The 13,538-nt window shown below is 34.6% G+C and overlaps 3 protein-coding genes across 4 annotated transcripts; all 3 read left to right on the forward strand.

Annotated features, from left to right (window-relative positions):
• Positions 1 to 3,885: 3,885 nt before the first annotated feature.
• On the forward strand, positions 3,886 to 5,692 carry LOC108207062 (large ribosomal subunit protein eL22z). Its single transcript, XM_017377530.2, has 3 exons — positions 3,886 to 4,025; positions 4,113 to 4,357; positions 5,387 to 5,692. The coding sequence occupies exons 2-3, from the start codon at positions 4,125 to 4,127 to the stop codon at positions 5,529 to 5,531; spliced, it is 378 nt and encodes a 125-aa protein (XP_017233019.1). The 5' UTR covers positions 3,886 to 4,025; positions 4,113 to 4,124; the 3' UTR covers positions 5,532 to 5,692.
• An 844-nt stretch (positions 5,693 to 6,536) lies between these two features.
• On the forward strand, positions 6,537 to 10,989 carry LOC108215206 (DNA-directed RNA polymerases II, IV and V subunit 8B). Of its 2 annotated transcripts, none has more exons than XM_017387597.2 (5): positions 6,537 to 6,673; positions 7,476 to 7,584; positions 7,758 to 7,915; positions 10,268 to 10,362; positions 10,640 to 10,989. In XM_017387597.2, exons 2-5 carry the CDS (start codon positions 7,512 to 7,514, stop codon positions 10,749 to 10,751), a joined length of 438 nt encoding a protein of 145 aa, XP_017243086.1. In that variant the 5' UTR covers positions 6,537 to 6,673; positions 7,476 to 7,511; the 3' UTR covers positions 10,752 to 10,989. The 2 variants fall into 2 exon arrangements, with proteins under 2 accessions (XP_017243086.1, XP_017243096.1); XM_017387607.2 differs by having other exon boundaries at positions 7,773 to 7,915.
• A 241-nt stretch (positions 10,990 to 11,230) lies between these two features.
• Positions 11,231 to 13,174, forward strand: LOC108194820 (pentatricopeptide repeat-containing protein At3g62890). Its single transcript, XM_017361759.2, has one exon. The coding sequence runs from the start codon at positions 11,367 to 11,369 to the stop codon at positions 13,080 to 13,082; it is 1,716 nt and encodes a 571-aa protein (XP_017217248.1). The 5' UTR covers positions 11,231 to 11,366; the 3' UTR covers positions 13,083 to 13,174.
• The last annotated feature ends 364 nt before the right edge of the window (positions 13,175 to 13,538 follow it).

Consider the following 13,538-nt stretch of genomic DNA (forward strand, 5'->3'; position numbering starts at 1 on the left):
AGGTTTATGATGGTTTTAGTTCATCACTTTTGCATTTAGCATCAATTTGGTTATTTAGTTCTCAACCCTTGTATAACTTACTACCAAAAAGATTTTGTCTCTGAAAGATTTAGCCGGGTAATTGGAGCCCTGGAGGTTTTCAACAAATAATCAGCAACTCCTGAGCTCATTCAGCAAGAATAAGGATTCTGGGAGATTGATATTAGTAATTAATTAGTGTGGATAGTTATATCCATAGTTGTCATGTCGGTCGACTAGTCGCGACTAGTCGACCAAGCGGCACTAAGCGGTGAATGGATGTCGACTCAACATGTCGACTAGGTGAATGTTGATATTTTGGTCGCTTGGTCGACTAAGCGGTCGACTAGTCGTTGACTAGTCGACTAGTCGAGTTTGGACCACCGACTAGTCGACTGTTTTTTTGCAATTCACTAGTCGACTAGTCGAGTTTGGACCACGGACTAGTCGACTGATTTCTTGCAATTTGCATTATGCATGATCAATTTTGCATAAATTTTGTTATTTGTTTACTGTACTGCCACATCACATCAGTATCACATAATTGATATTTATCGATTGTTAGCTTTTTTTTTTTTTGAGAAAATATCGATTGTTAGCTTGATACATATTTTACTTGATCGTGTGTACTTTGCTTTGTTGTTAACTATTCGCTTTTCCACATTCTCTTTAGGTGTCTGATTTTTAATTCCTTAGAATCCGGAATAAAATTTTATGGAAGGTACATAATACAAATATATGTATGTGTTTATATGTATATAATAAATTTTTAATTTATAAGAAATATATATTTTTTAGCGACTAGTCCACGACTAGTCTACGGACTAGTCGACTAGCGGGAGGTCTATCGACTCGCCTCGACTCATCGACGTGACAACCATGGTTATATCCCAAACAAATCCTATCCTATTGGTCATTTCCTTATGATTTTTTCATTATGTGAGACACATGTTAAAGATAATTTTTTGTGGTTTTTTTTTATTACAAAACACACAATTTAAGATATAGGTTTGTAACTTATATTTAGATTGTATTTTTATATATATTTAAATATCAAACTTTTGTTTAGTAGAATTGTTTTTATAAACATTTAAATATTATAATCATAAATAAAGAAAAGGTAAAATAATTTATAAAATTCTATTTTATAGAGTATAAAAATACTACTCTCTCCGTCCGATTTATATGTATACAGTTTTCTTTTTGGATGTCCAACCAATTGTATACATTCCAAAAGTAGTAAAATTTTACAATATACCTTCTTCCATTATCTCCATTCTATAAAAGCATGTCCAACAATGCCCTGTAATAATGTCCTAAGTAAAATTTAAGACATTTAACATAAAAATGTGATCCAATAGTGTCCTAGTGGTGCCTTAAAACACCAGGACACACTACATGTGCCTTATTTATAAGGCACTACAACACTTGTCCTAAACTATTTTAATCTATAAAATATTTACTCTCTCTCTCTTTTTCACACCTTTTCATGTTTGGCTTATATATAGTTGTATTCAAATATATTAATATTTTAGTATTGGGTTTGTCTAGTGTGTGCCCATGGGCACATTCTAAGCGCAGAGTTTTATAAGTTTGGGAGGTTTTGATTGGTGTGGTTGTTGCATTTGCAGGGGGTCCACCATTATTAACATGCAAAAGCCAATCAAAACCTCCCAAATTTATAAAACTCCGCGCTTAGCATGTGCCCATGGGTACATACTAGAAAAACCGTTTAGTATTATGGCATGAGGATAAGGCATATTGTTGGAATAGATGTATGTGTATAGTATCGTAGATCACTGGGACATTATATTTTATTATATATTTAAGACTTCTACTAAGACACTGTTGGACTTGCTCTAATAATATAAACACTATTACACCCACTGTCTTTCTCCCCTATCTCAAATCTATTATTAAATATAAATGGGTCCCACCATTATACCCATTTTTTATCTAACTTTACTCATTTTTTACATTTTTTTCTTCGTCTCTGTATACCAACCAAATGTATACAAATGACCAGGACGGAGGGAGTACTTGTCAAGTCTATATAGAGTGAAGATAAATGACGTAAGTGACCCCACTTCATATATATCACTTCTTTTCCACCGCTTGCTCTGTCTCGAAAAAGATTGATATGCTAAAACATAATCGAACTGATCTAAAACTTGTAATTGTGTTAGTGAACTTAGAAGTCTTGCATTTATATAATTCAAGAAAATAAAATTTGTATTTAACTAACGGTCATTAATATAATAATAGAATAAAAACTGAACTTGTAACTTATAAAACTCAACTCAATCCCAACTTATATTTACATTTTTAAATTTATTAAAACTTTTAACTAAGTATACTGAAAGAATAATAAATTTTCATAAGTGGTACTCAACAAAAATTAACTTGCAATCACTCTAAATCACTCTCATCTCTCTTAATCTCAACCATTCTCTTATCTTTTCTCTTTCAATCTTTTTGATATTTACATATTTTGAATTATAATATAAAAAAATGTTTTTGATGTTGAAATTTTATGATAACTTCGTGGAGAAGATGAAAATCAGCATCTTCAAAAGTGTGGGCATCTGCTGTATGCAACAACAATATCAAAAATAGCCTAAATCTCTCTCATCTCTTAATCTCTCTCCTCTCTATTCTTTCCTATACTCTCTCAATTTCCCTCCTCTCTCAATATATTTCATATCTCTCTCTCTCAATCTAACAATTTTATCCCGAATGCTATAATATAGTTGTAACATGATTATCTTTTTTATTAGTTTGATAAGTACAAAATTGATTTCAGTTGTTAATTTTTACATTAAAAACTAATTGAGTATATAAATGTATATGAATGAAAATATGTTATAATTTTATAATTTTTAATTTTGATTACCCAATTACAAGTTGAGAATCAATTCAGTTATCCGATTATGAGTTTATATTAGTTTAGTTAGTTAATTATAAGTTTATATTAGTTCAACTAGTCGATGGTTTTTTTTAGTTCAGTAATCCAATTGCATGTTTTGAGTTAGTTCACTAATATTTTAACCTATTAACCCCCTCAAAAAGACATGTGTTTGGAAGAGCGTAATCTTTTGAGTTTTTTCTCACAAATTCGAGCTTAGAAATTTTTCTGAAAGAATACCGTAATTTTAAGAAAAATATAAAAAAATAATTTTTCAAATAAAAAATACAAATATATCATTTCCTAAATAATTTTTTCAAAAATGCGAAGATTATTTTTGAAGCCATATATACGAAGATTTTAATTGGATGGTTGTTGTAAACGCAGGGGGTCCATCATTATTAAAGAGCGTATGCCAATCAAAATCATTCAAATTCATACATTTTAGGGCTTAGTATGTGCCCATGACACATCATCGAGAAATCCTTAATTAGTTAATTACTTTTAGATACTATAATAATCAATTATATCCATTGGCTTATAATAGTATATTATAATTTGATTATTTCATATATTAATTCTCAAATGTTTTATTAAATATTATTGAATTATGATTTACTTAATTTTTTTATATTTTCTAATATTTTTTTTTAATCTTAGATGTATCTTTTGTTTTTTGAGTAAGATGTATCTTTTGTTAATTCTTAACGGTTTTTCTATGGTGTGCCCATGGGCACATGCTAAGCGCGGAAAATTTTGTGCTTGGATCATTTTGATTGGCTATTATCTCATGATAATGGTGGACCCTCCTGCAAATACACCAACCACACTAATCAAAATCTCTCAAATACAAAAATTTCCGCGCTTAGCATGTGGCCATGGGCACACACTAGCCAAACCGAATTCTTAATTGCTCATTTGTATACTATTTTCCTAAAGTTTGTTGACATGTCCTTTTTCTTGAGCCCAAATCGTATAACTCTCCCAGCCCGGCCCGACCCAGTAAGCTAGAAGAAAAACCCTAAATAACTAAAGTGATATAACCTACTTCGTCCCTTTCACTCGTATCGAGTTGCAGACGGCCGCTTCACATTTCCACCAGGTATTCCAATCTCTCCACACCTACACACACAATCTGTAAGTATATATTTGTTAAAATTGAGCTAACTTGTGCTAATTGAACGAGCAGAGAAGAGTAAAGATGAGTAAAGTCACCGGAGGCGCCGGAAAGGGGGGAAAGAAGAAGGGAGCGACGTTCGTGATCGACTGCGGAAAGCCGGTGGAAGATAAGATCATGGACATCGCTTCTCTCGAGAAGTTTCTGCAGGAGAGAATTAAGGTCGGCGGGAAAGCCGGAGCTCTCGGAGACTCCGTCACCGTCGTGCGTGAGAAGAGCAAGATCACTGTCACCTCCGACAGTACCTTCTCCAAGAGGTAGTCTCATTTTTCGCCAATTACTCTTTCTGTATTGCGTATTTACGGTTTTCATGATGAGAATGTGTAAAATGTTGTTGAGACGGTTAAATTTGGTGTTAGATGTAGAGTTTACGTGATTTTTGTTGGTGATTAGTAGTTTGCTGGTGATTCATCGATTTTAATTTTTTGCTAGGCTGATAAGTGATGCAACTTTTAGAAAACATGTTAGTGTATAGTTTAGTTTGTTGCTATTGGATGATCGTTTATCGTCCTCTATATGAACCGGGATTTGTTTCCGCTATTTGATTGTTTGTTTGTTTGTGTTGTTTTTTTTTTCTTGTTAAAGTAGAAGCACTAAAGAAAATTACTTATTCATTCTGCATATTAACATGAAATACAGGAAATAGCTTTATATAGGCAGCACACCTACTAATTGACTAAAGATTTAACAGAACTTAAAGAGTATCCTATGACTAAAAAATTGGAGCTAACAAACTAATTAAAAAAATTTCAAATAACTTTGAATGATTCTCAACAATTTCAGATAATATTATTGATCGCAACTTAGAAGAATAGGTTGCTGTTTGATTGATGCGATTCCCTATTATGGTGGTTATATAATGCATTGGCTCAAAAGTACTTGTATTTTTGGTTTCTTTTGTGCTAAATTCTTGTAGATTGAACACGCAAGTTAAGATGTGTGTATCTATCGAATACTGTAACCATGTAAAGAAAGAATCAAACTGGTTGCAGTTAGTTTCAAGTCCCCGATTCCCAGTTTTGAATTTAGGGTTCTATTATTAGCTATTGACCTGCATTGTTTTCTTTTGAATGCAAGTGTCTTCTGTTTAAGAGAGGATTAAACCTCTACTATGCCCTCTACTATGCTGTCATGGTATGAAACTGAGTTATTGGATAGTCATTACAATTTGTCACGTAGGTTTTTTGGGTTAAGAGCTAGTGCAATTAATTCATCATTATGGTTTGTAACTAAGAGTCCTTGAAGTTAACAAACATCTAACTTAACTTTTCATTTTTGCTCTGTAGGTATTTGAAATACTTGACAAAGAAGTACCTGAAGAAGAACAATGTGAGGGATTGGTTGAGGGTTATTGCCTCCAACAAAGACCGAAATGTTTACGAGTTGCGATACTTTAACATCGCTGAAAACGAAGGCGAAGAGGAGGATTAAATTGTTTGATTTAGCTCTATTGTCTTCTTTATTTTGATGTAGAAGCCTCCTTTCTGGAATTTTCGTGTTTCAATTATTACTGGACAGAGTCTTTATAGGTTCTTGGATATCTTCAATATCTTGCAACTTTGTTACTAATGCGGAGCTATTTTGTTTTGTTATTAAGTGTGTGTAGACAATATTGGGAAGATTGTCTATCATTGGGTTTATTGATGGCCTTGTTTCATCAATTCTGCCATCAATTGGACTAATCAGTTTTGAAACATTATATAACACTGAATCACTGATATATGTTTTCTAAAAACCTATGGCACACCGCACATGTCTCCAAATGATTTCTGCGCTGCTGCAGCAAGAATGAGTACCCATCAAGATTTTTATATTTGGAAATAAACTTTCTTGATATTTAGAATCCCTTTTCCGATATGCCAAAACAGTTAACCTCTGCATCTCAGAGAATTATCCATTAGATGAAATTATTTACGTATAGAGGTTAAGAACATGCCTCAAACCCAACTCAATTCTAAACGACCGTCTAGATGGATCTTTAACTGAAATATAACTTCGATTGTTCCGGCCAGAATCGGGGTCGATGCTTACAAACGAGAGGCCACGGGAATGCGATTTCTGAAAATGGGTGATCAGATAATTTTAGTCCCTCGCGCTTTGACTTTTTGACACACTTCTAAATCTTTTGACAGCTTATTTAAAATTGTTATTTTTAAAATTTTCTTTTTCTGAATTATAATATTAATCATATATTTATATTGAATTTTTTAAAAAAAAATAATAATTTTAACTATGCGGTCAAAAGATTTATAAATATGTGCCAAAAAATCAAACGACTTATATTTCAAAACAGAAAGAGTATCATGTTTTATGTCAAGAATAGATTAAAAAAAAACCTTTATCCATTTAAATTGATCTTTTATCTCGAGTATTGATCATTGACCATCGCCGTAAAAGAACCGAGAAGTATTGTAAAATTATTTTCTATATTTTCCGTTAACATCTTCAGCAGCTGACACGTCAATAAAGCTCTCTATTTTAGTAAATCACACAGCGTGCTTGTTCAGGACAGTCACACTCACTCAGTCAAGTCTCGTAGCATTTGGGTCCAAAACCCTAATTTTGTCTCTTCGGTTAGTGCCTTTTTCATTCAGTACTAATATTATTTGTTGGCATTGCATTCTGAAATTGATATGTTTTTCTGGTAGAATGTGATTTGTTTAGTTTGTTTATGCTTATCAAATGAAACCAACGCCTTGCGTTGTGTTCAATTATCAAGGGCGTTTGTATGGTAGATGGGAATAACATTTGGGAATGAGAACGAGGGGTATGAGAGTGAACAATGAGGGTATGAGAGTGAACAAGGGCCGTATTATGAATGATTTACCAATCAAGTGGGAATGAGGTTCTCATTTCATAAAATGACTAATGCAAACACCAATGCATGAGTTTGAGATTCCGATTCCCGTTAACCAGACACATTAATCATGAACCTAACTCCCCTAAGTTCATCAAATGATGGATTTTAAATGTCATGAATTATCGTCAATTCCAAACATGTTATTGGGACAAAATAAGTGGCGGAGCCGGAATTACAAACTAACCGGCGGTGCTAGTATAAATATCTTAATTGGATTTGGGGCTAAAAATATCTTGTTAACTAGTTTTTCTATGATTAGAAAGTAGTTTTCTAATTAATAAATCGGAGACTGGGTCACCCCTATCCTGGTTATCCATTACTTTAAAATGAAATTCTACTATACAAACGCAATACTATCTTGCATCTACATATTATGGTGATTAGCTGGGAAGTTTATATAATAATCAGTGTTACAAACATATTATTTTATATTTTTAACTGTACATCATTATCTTACTAACCTATGTCCTGTCAGGTTGTAATTTTGTTTATTTCTAATCTACACATGCTCTCAGGTTACATTTTTTGGGGGAAAATACTTCACTTTAAGAATGGTTCACTTTCACTTTGATGATATTATTAAGGTTGATCGCTTGGATGCCGATGGTAAAAAGTACGACAAAGGTATATCTACCACTCTTGAATCCTGATCACTGATTTTGATCTCTATTCTTGTATGCTGCTTACTGTATATATTGTGAATTCTGTCTGCTCAAAACAGTGAGATATTTATTACTAATACTTTTGTTTTTTCACATATATTAATCTATGCTCAAGTATTACTAATTTCTCTTTAGTTTCTCGCATCGAAGCTCGAAGTGAGCAATTGAAAATGCAGCTGCATCTAGATGTGCACTCAGAACTTTGTCCTGTTCGTGTCGGGGATAAGTTTAGGATCGTGTTGGCTGATACTCTGAATGAAGATGGTTCAGCTGTTACAAGCCTTTTACCTAAGGTAATTGGTTGTTGCACTTCAAAATACCTAGATATATATCATTATAGAACCTTGATTAATTGCTTCTTGGATAAATAATTGTTGAACCTTGACCGCTTACTTCTTGGATACTAGTCACGATACATGTACTTTTTCCTACTTGAAAAACTTGTTTGTCTGTAGTTAGCATGTCTGATTTCAGGAAGCAAGCGGACCCCTATGGCTTAAAAATACATTTTAAATTGGAAGTCCATATTCATGTAGTTGGTAGTTGCTCATACTTGAGGTTACCTCAAATGGCTTTCGTCATATGTTTCCCAAAAATAAGTCCCTGGACACTGCCAGATACCTCACTACCTCCAGACTTAGGGTTGTTTACATTCTAACCCCAAAAGTTAGGGCTGTGATTTTGGTATTAACCGAAAACCGAACCGATATTAAAAATTTTCGGTTTGGTTAACTAAATTAAATATTTCGGTTCATTTTTCGGTAGGCAAAATCCCAAATTTCGGTTTTCCGGTTTTTCTTTTTGGAACTGCGGTTCCCGAATTTCGGTGTTTCATTTTTTTTTGGTTTTTAACTGCGGTTAACCGATAACCGAGCGGTTAACCGAAATATTAAATTAATTATTAATACCTAATATTCTATACAGAAACAAGATGTCGATATAGTCCAGTACTCATTCACTTCAGTTGCACTTTCTGGATAGCTGGTAACGAACAAGTGGTTACAGATAGAGTTGTATTTAAAACTAGATTAGCGTGTAGTTGTTTTCATCAACACATACTGCACGATATTTAGGATCTGGTTTTCACCCAACTAGTAAGGGGGAAAGCAGTTGCGTGTTGTTCCTGATTTGCGATTTACTTCAGTGAGCCCTTTGTTTTCCTTTTCTAGTTGAGCATACTTGCTATCAGTTTTGCCAGCATCTGATCTAGTTCAGCTTTATGAGCTTCAACAATTTTAGATTCTTCATGAGGTTGCTCTTTATACAAATTTAGCTGCTCTTCAAGAATTTTAAGCTTTTTATTCTTTCTATTCTTAAATTTCAGATTTTTAGCAACTGTGGTTAATTTCGGTTTTACAATTCGGTTTTTGGGAATAAACAGAATTTAGTTCGGTTCGGTGTTCGGTAGGCATTTTGCTGACATTTTGGTTTCGGTTAACCGAATTTTTATTTGGTTCCGTTTGGTTTTTTACTGAATGCACAACCCCAATAAAAGTATCTTTGATTATGCACATAAAACCTAAAGTGAAAAATGTATATCCCTTCCTTTGTTTGTCGAATATACAGATCGCCCCCTTTTCCTCGTGTTTCCCTAAAAATGCCCTCCCTAGTCCCCAATATATTTTCAGCTAAGATATTGCTGGATTTAGGAAAAAACCATGCCCTGATACCTTATTCTTGGGTTTTTGATTCAATGATTTTGAAAGATAAAACATAACTAAATCAACGAAAGTGATCAGCCACTAGGTTTATGTCACCAAACAAATGGCCATCGCTCATTCATACAATATAAATATATATATGCAAAATCGAATCAAGATTTTACTATACCTCTCTTTGGTTCTGATTTTGCTTTTACAAATGGATACAAACCATACAGTGCAAAACTGAATTCAGATGTCAGTACACCTCCCTTCGATTTTGTTTTGGTTTATACAAATCGATGCAAACCATACTGGTCCAATCAATTCAAATACATGAGCCGTACGATAGAAATGGTGCAGGATTATTAAAATCAGAACTTGTATTCTTCAAGAGGATACCATCGACAATATAGATAGTGAGAAATATGAATTTTTGTCATTGGTTAGAAAAACAAAGAGATTGTTGGAAAAAGGAAATGGGACTGATGTACTCAAAGGTATGGCTTTTTTCCTTTAAGGGGTTACGACTTGGGTACTTGTTGGATGAAAATATAGATAACCCTCAAAATTATGCAATCTGAACCTTCAATTTGCTGTGGCCACACTCAAATTGGATGATTCTGAACATCTGCAGTTCTTATTTTTTATTTTTGTCTGATTAGAATATTAGACATATTTTACTTGTTGCTCTGGATCCTAATATCTGTAGTCATATAATCTCCTGCTGGAGTTCGGAACCCCTGAGGGTTCAACTTGAGCTGTGTGACCCCATCTACACTCCAGTAAAAAGAAAATGTGATATTGGAGTTAATTATAAAACAAGCTCCACATCGTAGTAATTATATGTAAATAACAACCTAATGCAAGTTCATTCTGCTCTAGTAATTATCTTGAAATATGGGTGCAACTACTGTTACTCTTTAAAGTTGCTTCCTTTTTTTTTTTGTGCTAGAATAATTTAACTAATTGTAGCTGAATTGATGACATGCACTGAATTTTCAGGGCAAACAGAATTCACTTGCGGATAAATTTGAGTATGTCATGCACGGACTGCTGTATAAGATATCAGATGAGGGATCTGACGCTAATGCTGAAAAGTATGTATATGTTTATAGATTGTTACATCTTAAAGCATGTAAATCATCGTCACGGAAAGCAGACCCCTTATGTTTGTTACAGTGGCCTTGTTAGTTGCACCTAAGTAAGCTAGATTGTTCCGCTCGTAGATGTCTATAATCAGGCTCTGTTTGTATTATAATGTGGCTAGTCATGCCCAATATATGGCCTCACTGCTGATGTTAAAAAACAATTATGCTTTTGTAAGGATGTTGTATGATCACTTGTTTATTGTTATTTTTTTTCTTTTGGTGTTAGAGTGGCACGTTTATCATTTGGAGGACTTCAATTGGTGCTGAAGGGCGACGCTGCCAAGATGGAAAGTTTCAAGGTTCATGAGAAATATTTTCTCTGTATGAGGAAGGTTTGAAAGTATGAAACGGGCGGAGCTGCAGGTCTTTATCAGCGTGTACTTTGGCCCTCCTTGACTGAAGTTAAATACTGCTGTAAATGTAAGAACTTGGATACTTTCAATGTGGAAATATATTAGGTCTTGGTTTCATCAGGCGTAGCATTATTATCTCACACTGAGCGTAACTATGCTTTGTTATTTCATGTAAAAATTAACTGAAAGCAGTTTTTCCCTTCGGACAGGGATATTTTCTATAGTTGTCTACTGTATGGTCTGTGCTGTTTGTATTAAGGAACTAGGTACTCATTTGAAACACTTGCTCCAATGAGCTCTTCCACATCGTTTAAATTGATGCTTATTTAGATAAAATCCGGTTGATTCAAAAAAAATTAATGATATATTGATAAATTTGTTTATTGATAGAAATGTGACAACTAAAATGGAACGGAGGGAGTACATAAATTAATGAAAGAAACGAGGGTACCAAAAAACGGATTGCCAAATACAAAGTTGAATTAAACATGCAACTTGTATGACAAGAAAAATAATCCAAAACTCATACTATAAATTAGAGACAATATAAACATTTGAATCTTGAAGTTTCCCGCCATAATATTATATCCACCAGCAACAATGAGCAAGCTGATGATTCAAACCACCCACCCAATTCTAAATTTGAGGCACCCATCTTTCGAATCGTTCATTTGGAACACTCTCATTCGAACCCAATCTCAATCCAATTCATCTTGCTCCACTAATGCCATTGCTTCCCCCCTCTCTATCTACTTTAGAATGCGATTTCACAATGTCTCGCCTGATTTTCACACATTCCCCTTTCTTCTACCTTCCTTCAATTCCCCTTCCCACTTCTTGTCTGGCCAAAATATCCATTCCCAGATTCTCCGCTTCGGGTTTGGTTCTGACCCTTTTGTTCAAACTTGTTTGATTAACATGTACTGTTTTTGTGGTCATTTGGGTTGTGCACACCAAGTGTTTGATGAAATTGATGAACCGGATTTACTGTCGTGGAATTCGATGGTGAATGCGAATGTGAAGATGGGGTTGGTTGATGTGGCGCGGGGGTTGTTTGATGCAATGCCGGTTAAGAATGTTGTTTCTTGGAGTTGTATGCTTAATGGGTATGTTAAGTTTGGGAAGTATAAGGAGTGTTTGGCGTTGTTTAGGGAAATGCAGAAGTTGGGGGTGGATTGTGTGAGGCCTAATGAGTATACGATGTCGGTCTTGTTGTCTGCGTGTGGGAAATTGGGGGCGCTTGAACATGGGAATTGGGTGCATGCTTATATTGAGAGATGTGGGATGGTGATTGATGATGTCTTAGGGACTTGTTTGATTAATATGTATGCGAAATGTGGGAGGGTTGATAGGGCGAGATGGGTTTTTGATAATTTGGGTTCGAGTAAGGATGTGATCACGTGGAGTGCCATGATCTCTGCCTTTGCTATGCATGGGCACTCTGCTGAGTCTCTTGCCTTTTTTTCAAGGATGATGTGTAGTGGGATTAAACCTAATGCTGTTACGTTCTTGGGTGTACTTTATGCGTGTGTGCATGGTGGATTAGTGAATGAAGGGGAGGCATATTTTGAGAAAATGACTAGGGAGTTTGGTATTGTCCCTTCAATCAATCACTATGGTTGTATGGTTGATCTTTACGGAAGAGCTGGTCTTATTGACAAAGCATGGAATGTTGTTAATTCAATGCCAATGGAGCCAGATGTTCTTGTATGGGGTGCTCTTCTAAGTGGGTCTAGAATAGCTGGGGACATTAAGACATGTGAGATTGCAGGCAAGAAATTGATTGAACTAGAACCTACAAATAGCTCAGCCTATGTACTTCTGTCAAATGTGCATGCCAAGTTGGGTAATTGGAAGGATGTCCGGAATGTACGAGATCTTATGGAGACAAAGGGAGTCAAGAAAGTTCCTGGCTGCAGCTTGGTGGAGCTGGATGGTGTAATACATGAGTTTTTTGTTGGAGATGAGTCTCATCCAGAGACGAGGGAAATATATATGATGCTTCAGGAGATGATGAGCAGATTAAAACTAGAAGGATATGTGAGCAACACCGGAGAAGTATTACTTGATTTGGATGAAGAAGCAAAAGAGAAGGCACTTTGGCTTCACAGTGAAAAATTGGCAATTGCATTCGCCATATTAAAGACAAGTGCTGGTACACCTATCCGCATTGTAAAAAACCTAAGGATATGTAGAGATTGTCATGTTGCCATAAAGATGATATCTAATATATATGGTCGAGAGATTGTTATAAGAGATTGTAACCGCTTTCACCATTTTACAGAAGGAATATGCTCCTGTGGTGATTATTGGTAAAGTTAAAATTAGAAGGTAGTCTTCAAGTTACAAAAATACCCCTGCAGATGACTTTATAAAAAACTATAAAATTTATAGTGGTTACATGACTATGTGTCATTAAGTCTAATCTGATCTTCTTAATTACTCATATGCTTATGTGCTTGTGTGTGTGTGTATTAGCTATTTTTTTCTGCTCTTTACTCTGATTCTAGTATTCTCTACTGTCTTTGATGTCGCCGCTGGCCACTTGTATACAGTTTACTGTTGTCTTTGACCTCTTCATCAACTCATTTCTTTGTATAAACAATTGTCAGCTATCTACACTGTGCTTGGTAAATCTGATATGTATTCCAACTTAATATTTTTATAATTGCCTAACAAATTTGTAGTTAAAATGATTTGGAGCAGAACTTGAACCTGTATATGCATATGCTAGTGTTGCTTTTGATATATCTAAAAAAATCCAACACTGAC

Source organism: Daucus carota, chromosome 1 (assembly GCF_001625215.2).
Source record: "Daucus carota subsp. sativus chromosome 1, DH1 v3.0, whole genome shotgun sequence".
Taxonomy (NCBI): domain Eukaryota; kingdom Viridiplantae; phylum Streptophyta; class Magnoliopsida; order Apiales; family Apiaceae; genus Daucus; species Daucus carota.

What these genes read in the sequence shown, in the direction of transcription:
- LOC108207062 (XM_017377530.2), top strand. Translation starts at nt 4,125, where the DNA reads ATGAGTAAAGTCACCGGAGGCGCCGGAAAGGGGGGAAAGAAGAAGGGA. An exon ending in GACAGTACCTTCTCCAAGAG is followed by an intron (nt 4,358 to 5,386) that starts GTAGTCTCATTT and finishes TTTGCTCTGTAG; the next exon opens with GTATTTGAAATACTTGACAA.
- LOC108215206 (XM_017387597.2), top strand. Translation starts at nt 7,512, where the DNA reads ATGGTTCACTTTCACTTTGATGATATTATTAAGGTTGATCGCTTGGAT. An exon ending in TGGTAAAAAGTACGACAAAG is followed by an intron (nt 7,585 to 7,757) that starts GTATATCTACCA and finishes ATTTCTCTTTAG; the next exon opens with TTTCTCGCATCGAAGCTCGA. An exon ending in TTACAAGCCTTTTACCTAAG is followed by an intron (nt 7,916 to 10,267) that starts GTAATTGGTTGT and finishes CTGAATTTTCAG; the next exon opens with GGCAAACAGAATTCACTTGC.
- LOC108194820 (XM_017361759.2), top strand. Translation starts at nt 11,367, where the DNA reads ATGAGCAAGCTGATGATTCAAACCACCCACCCAATTCTAAATTTGAGG.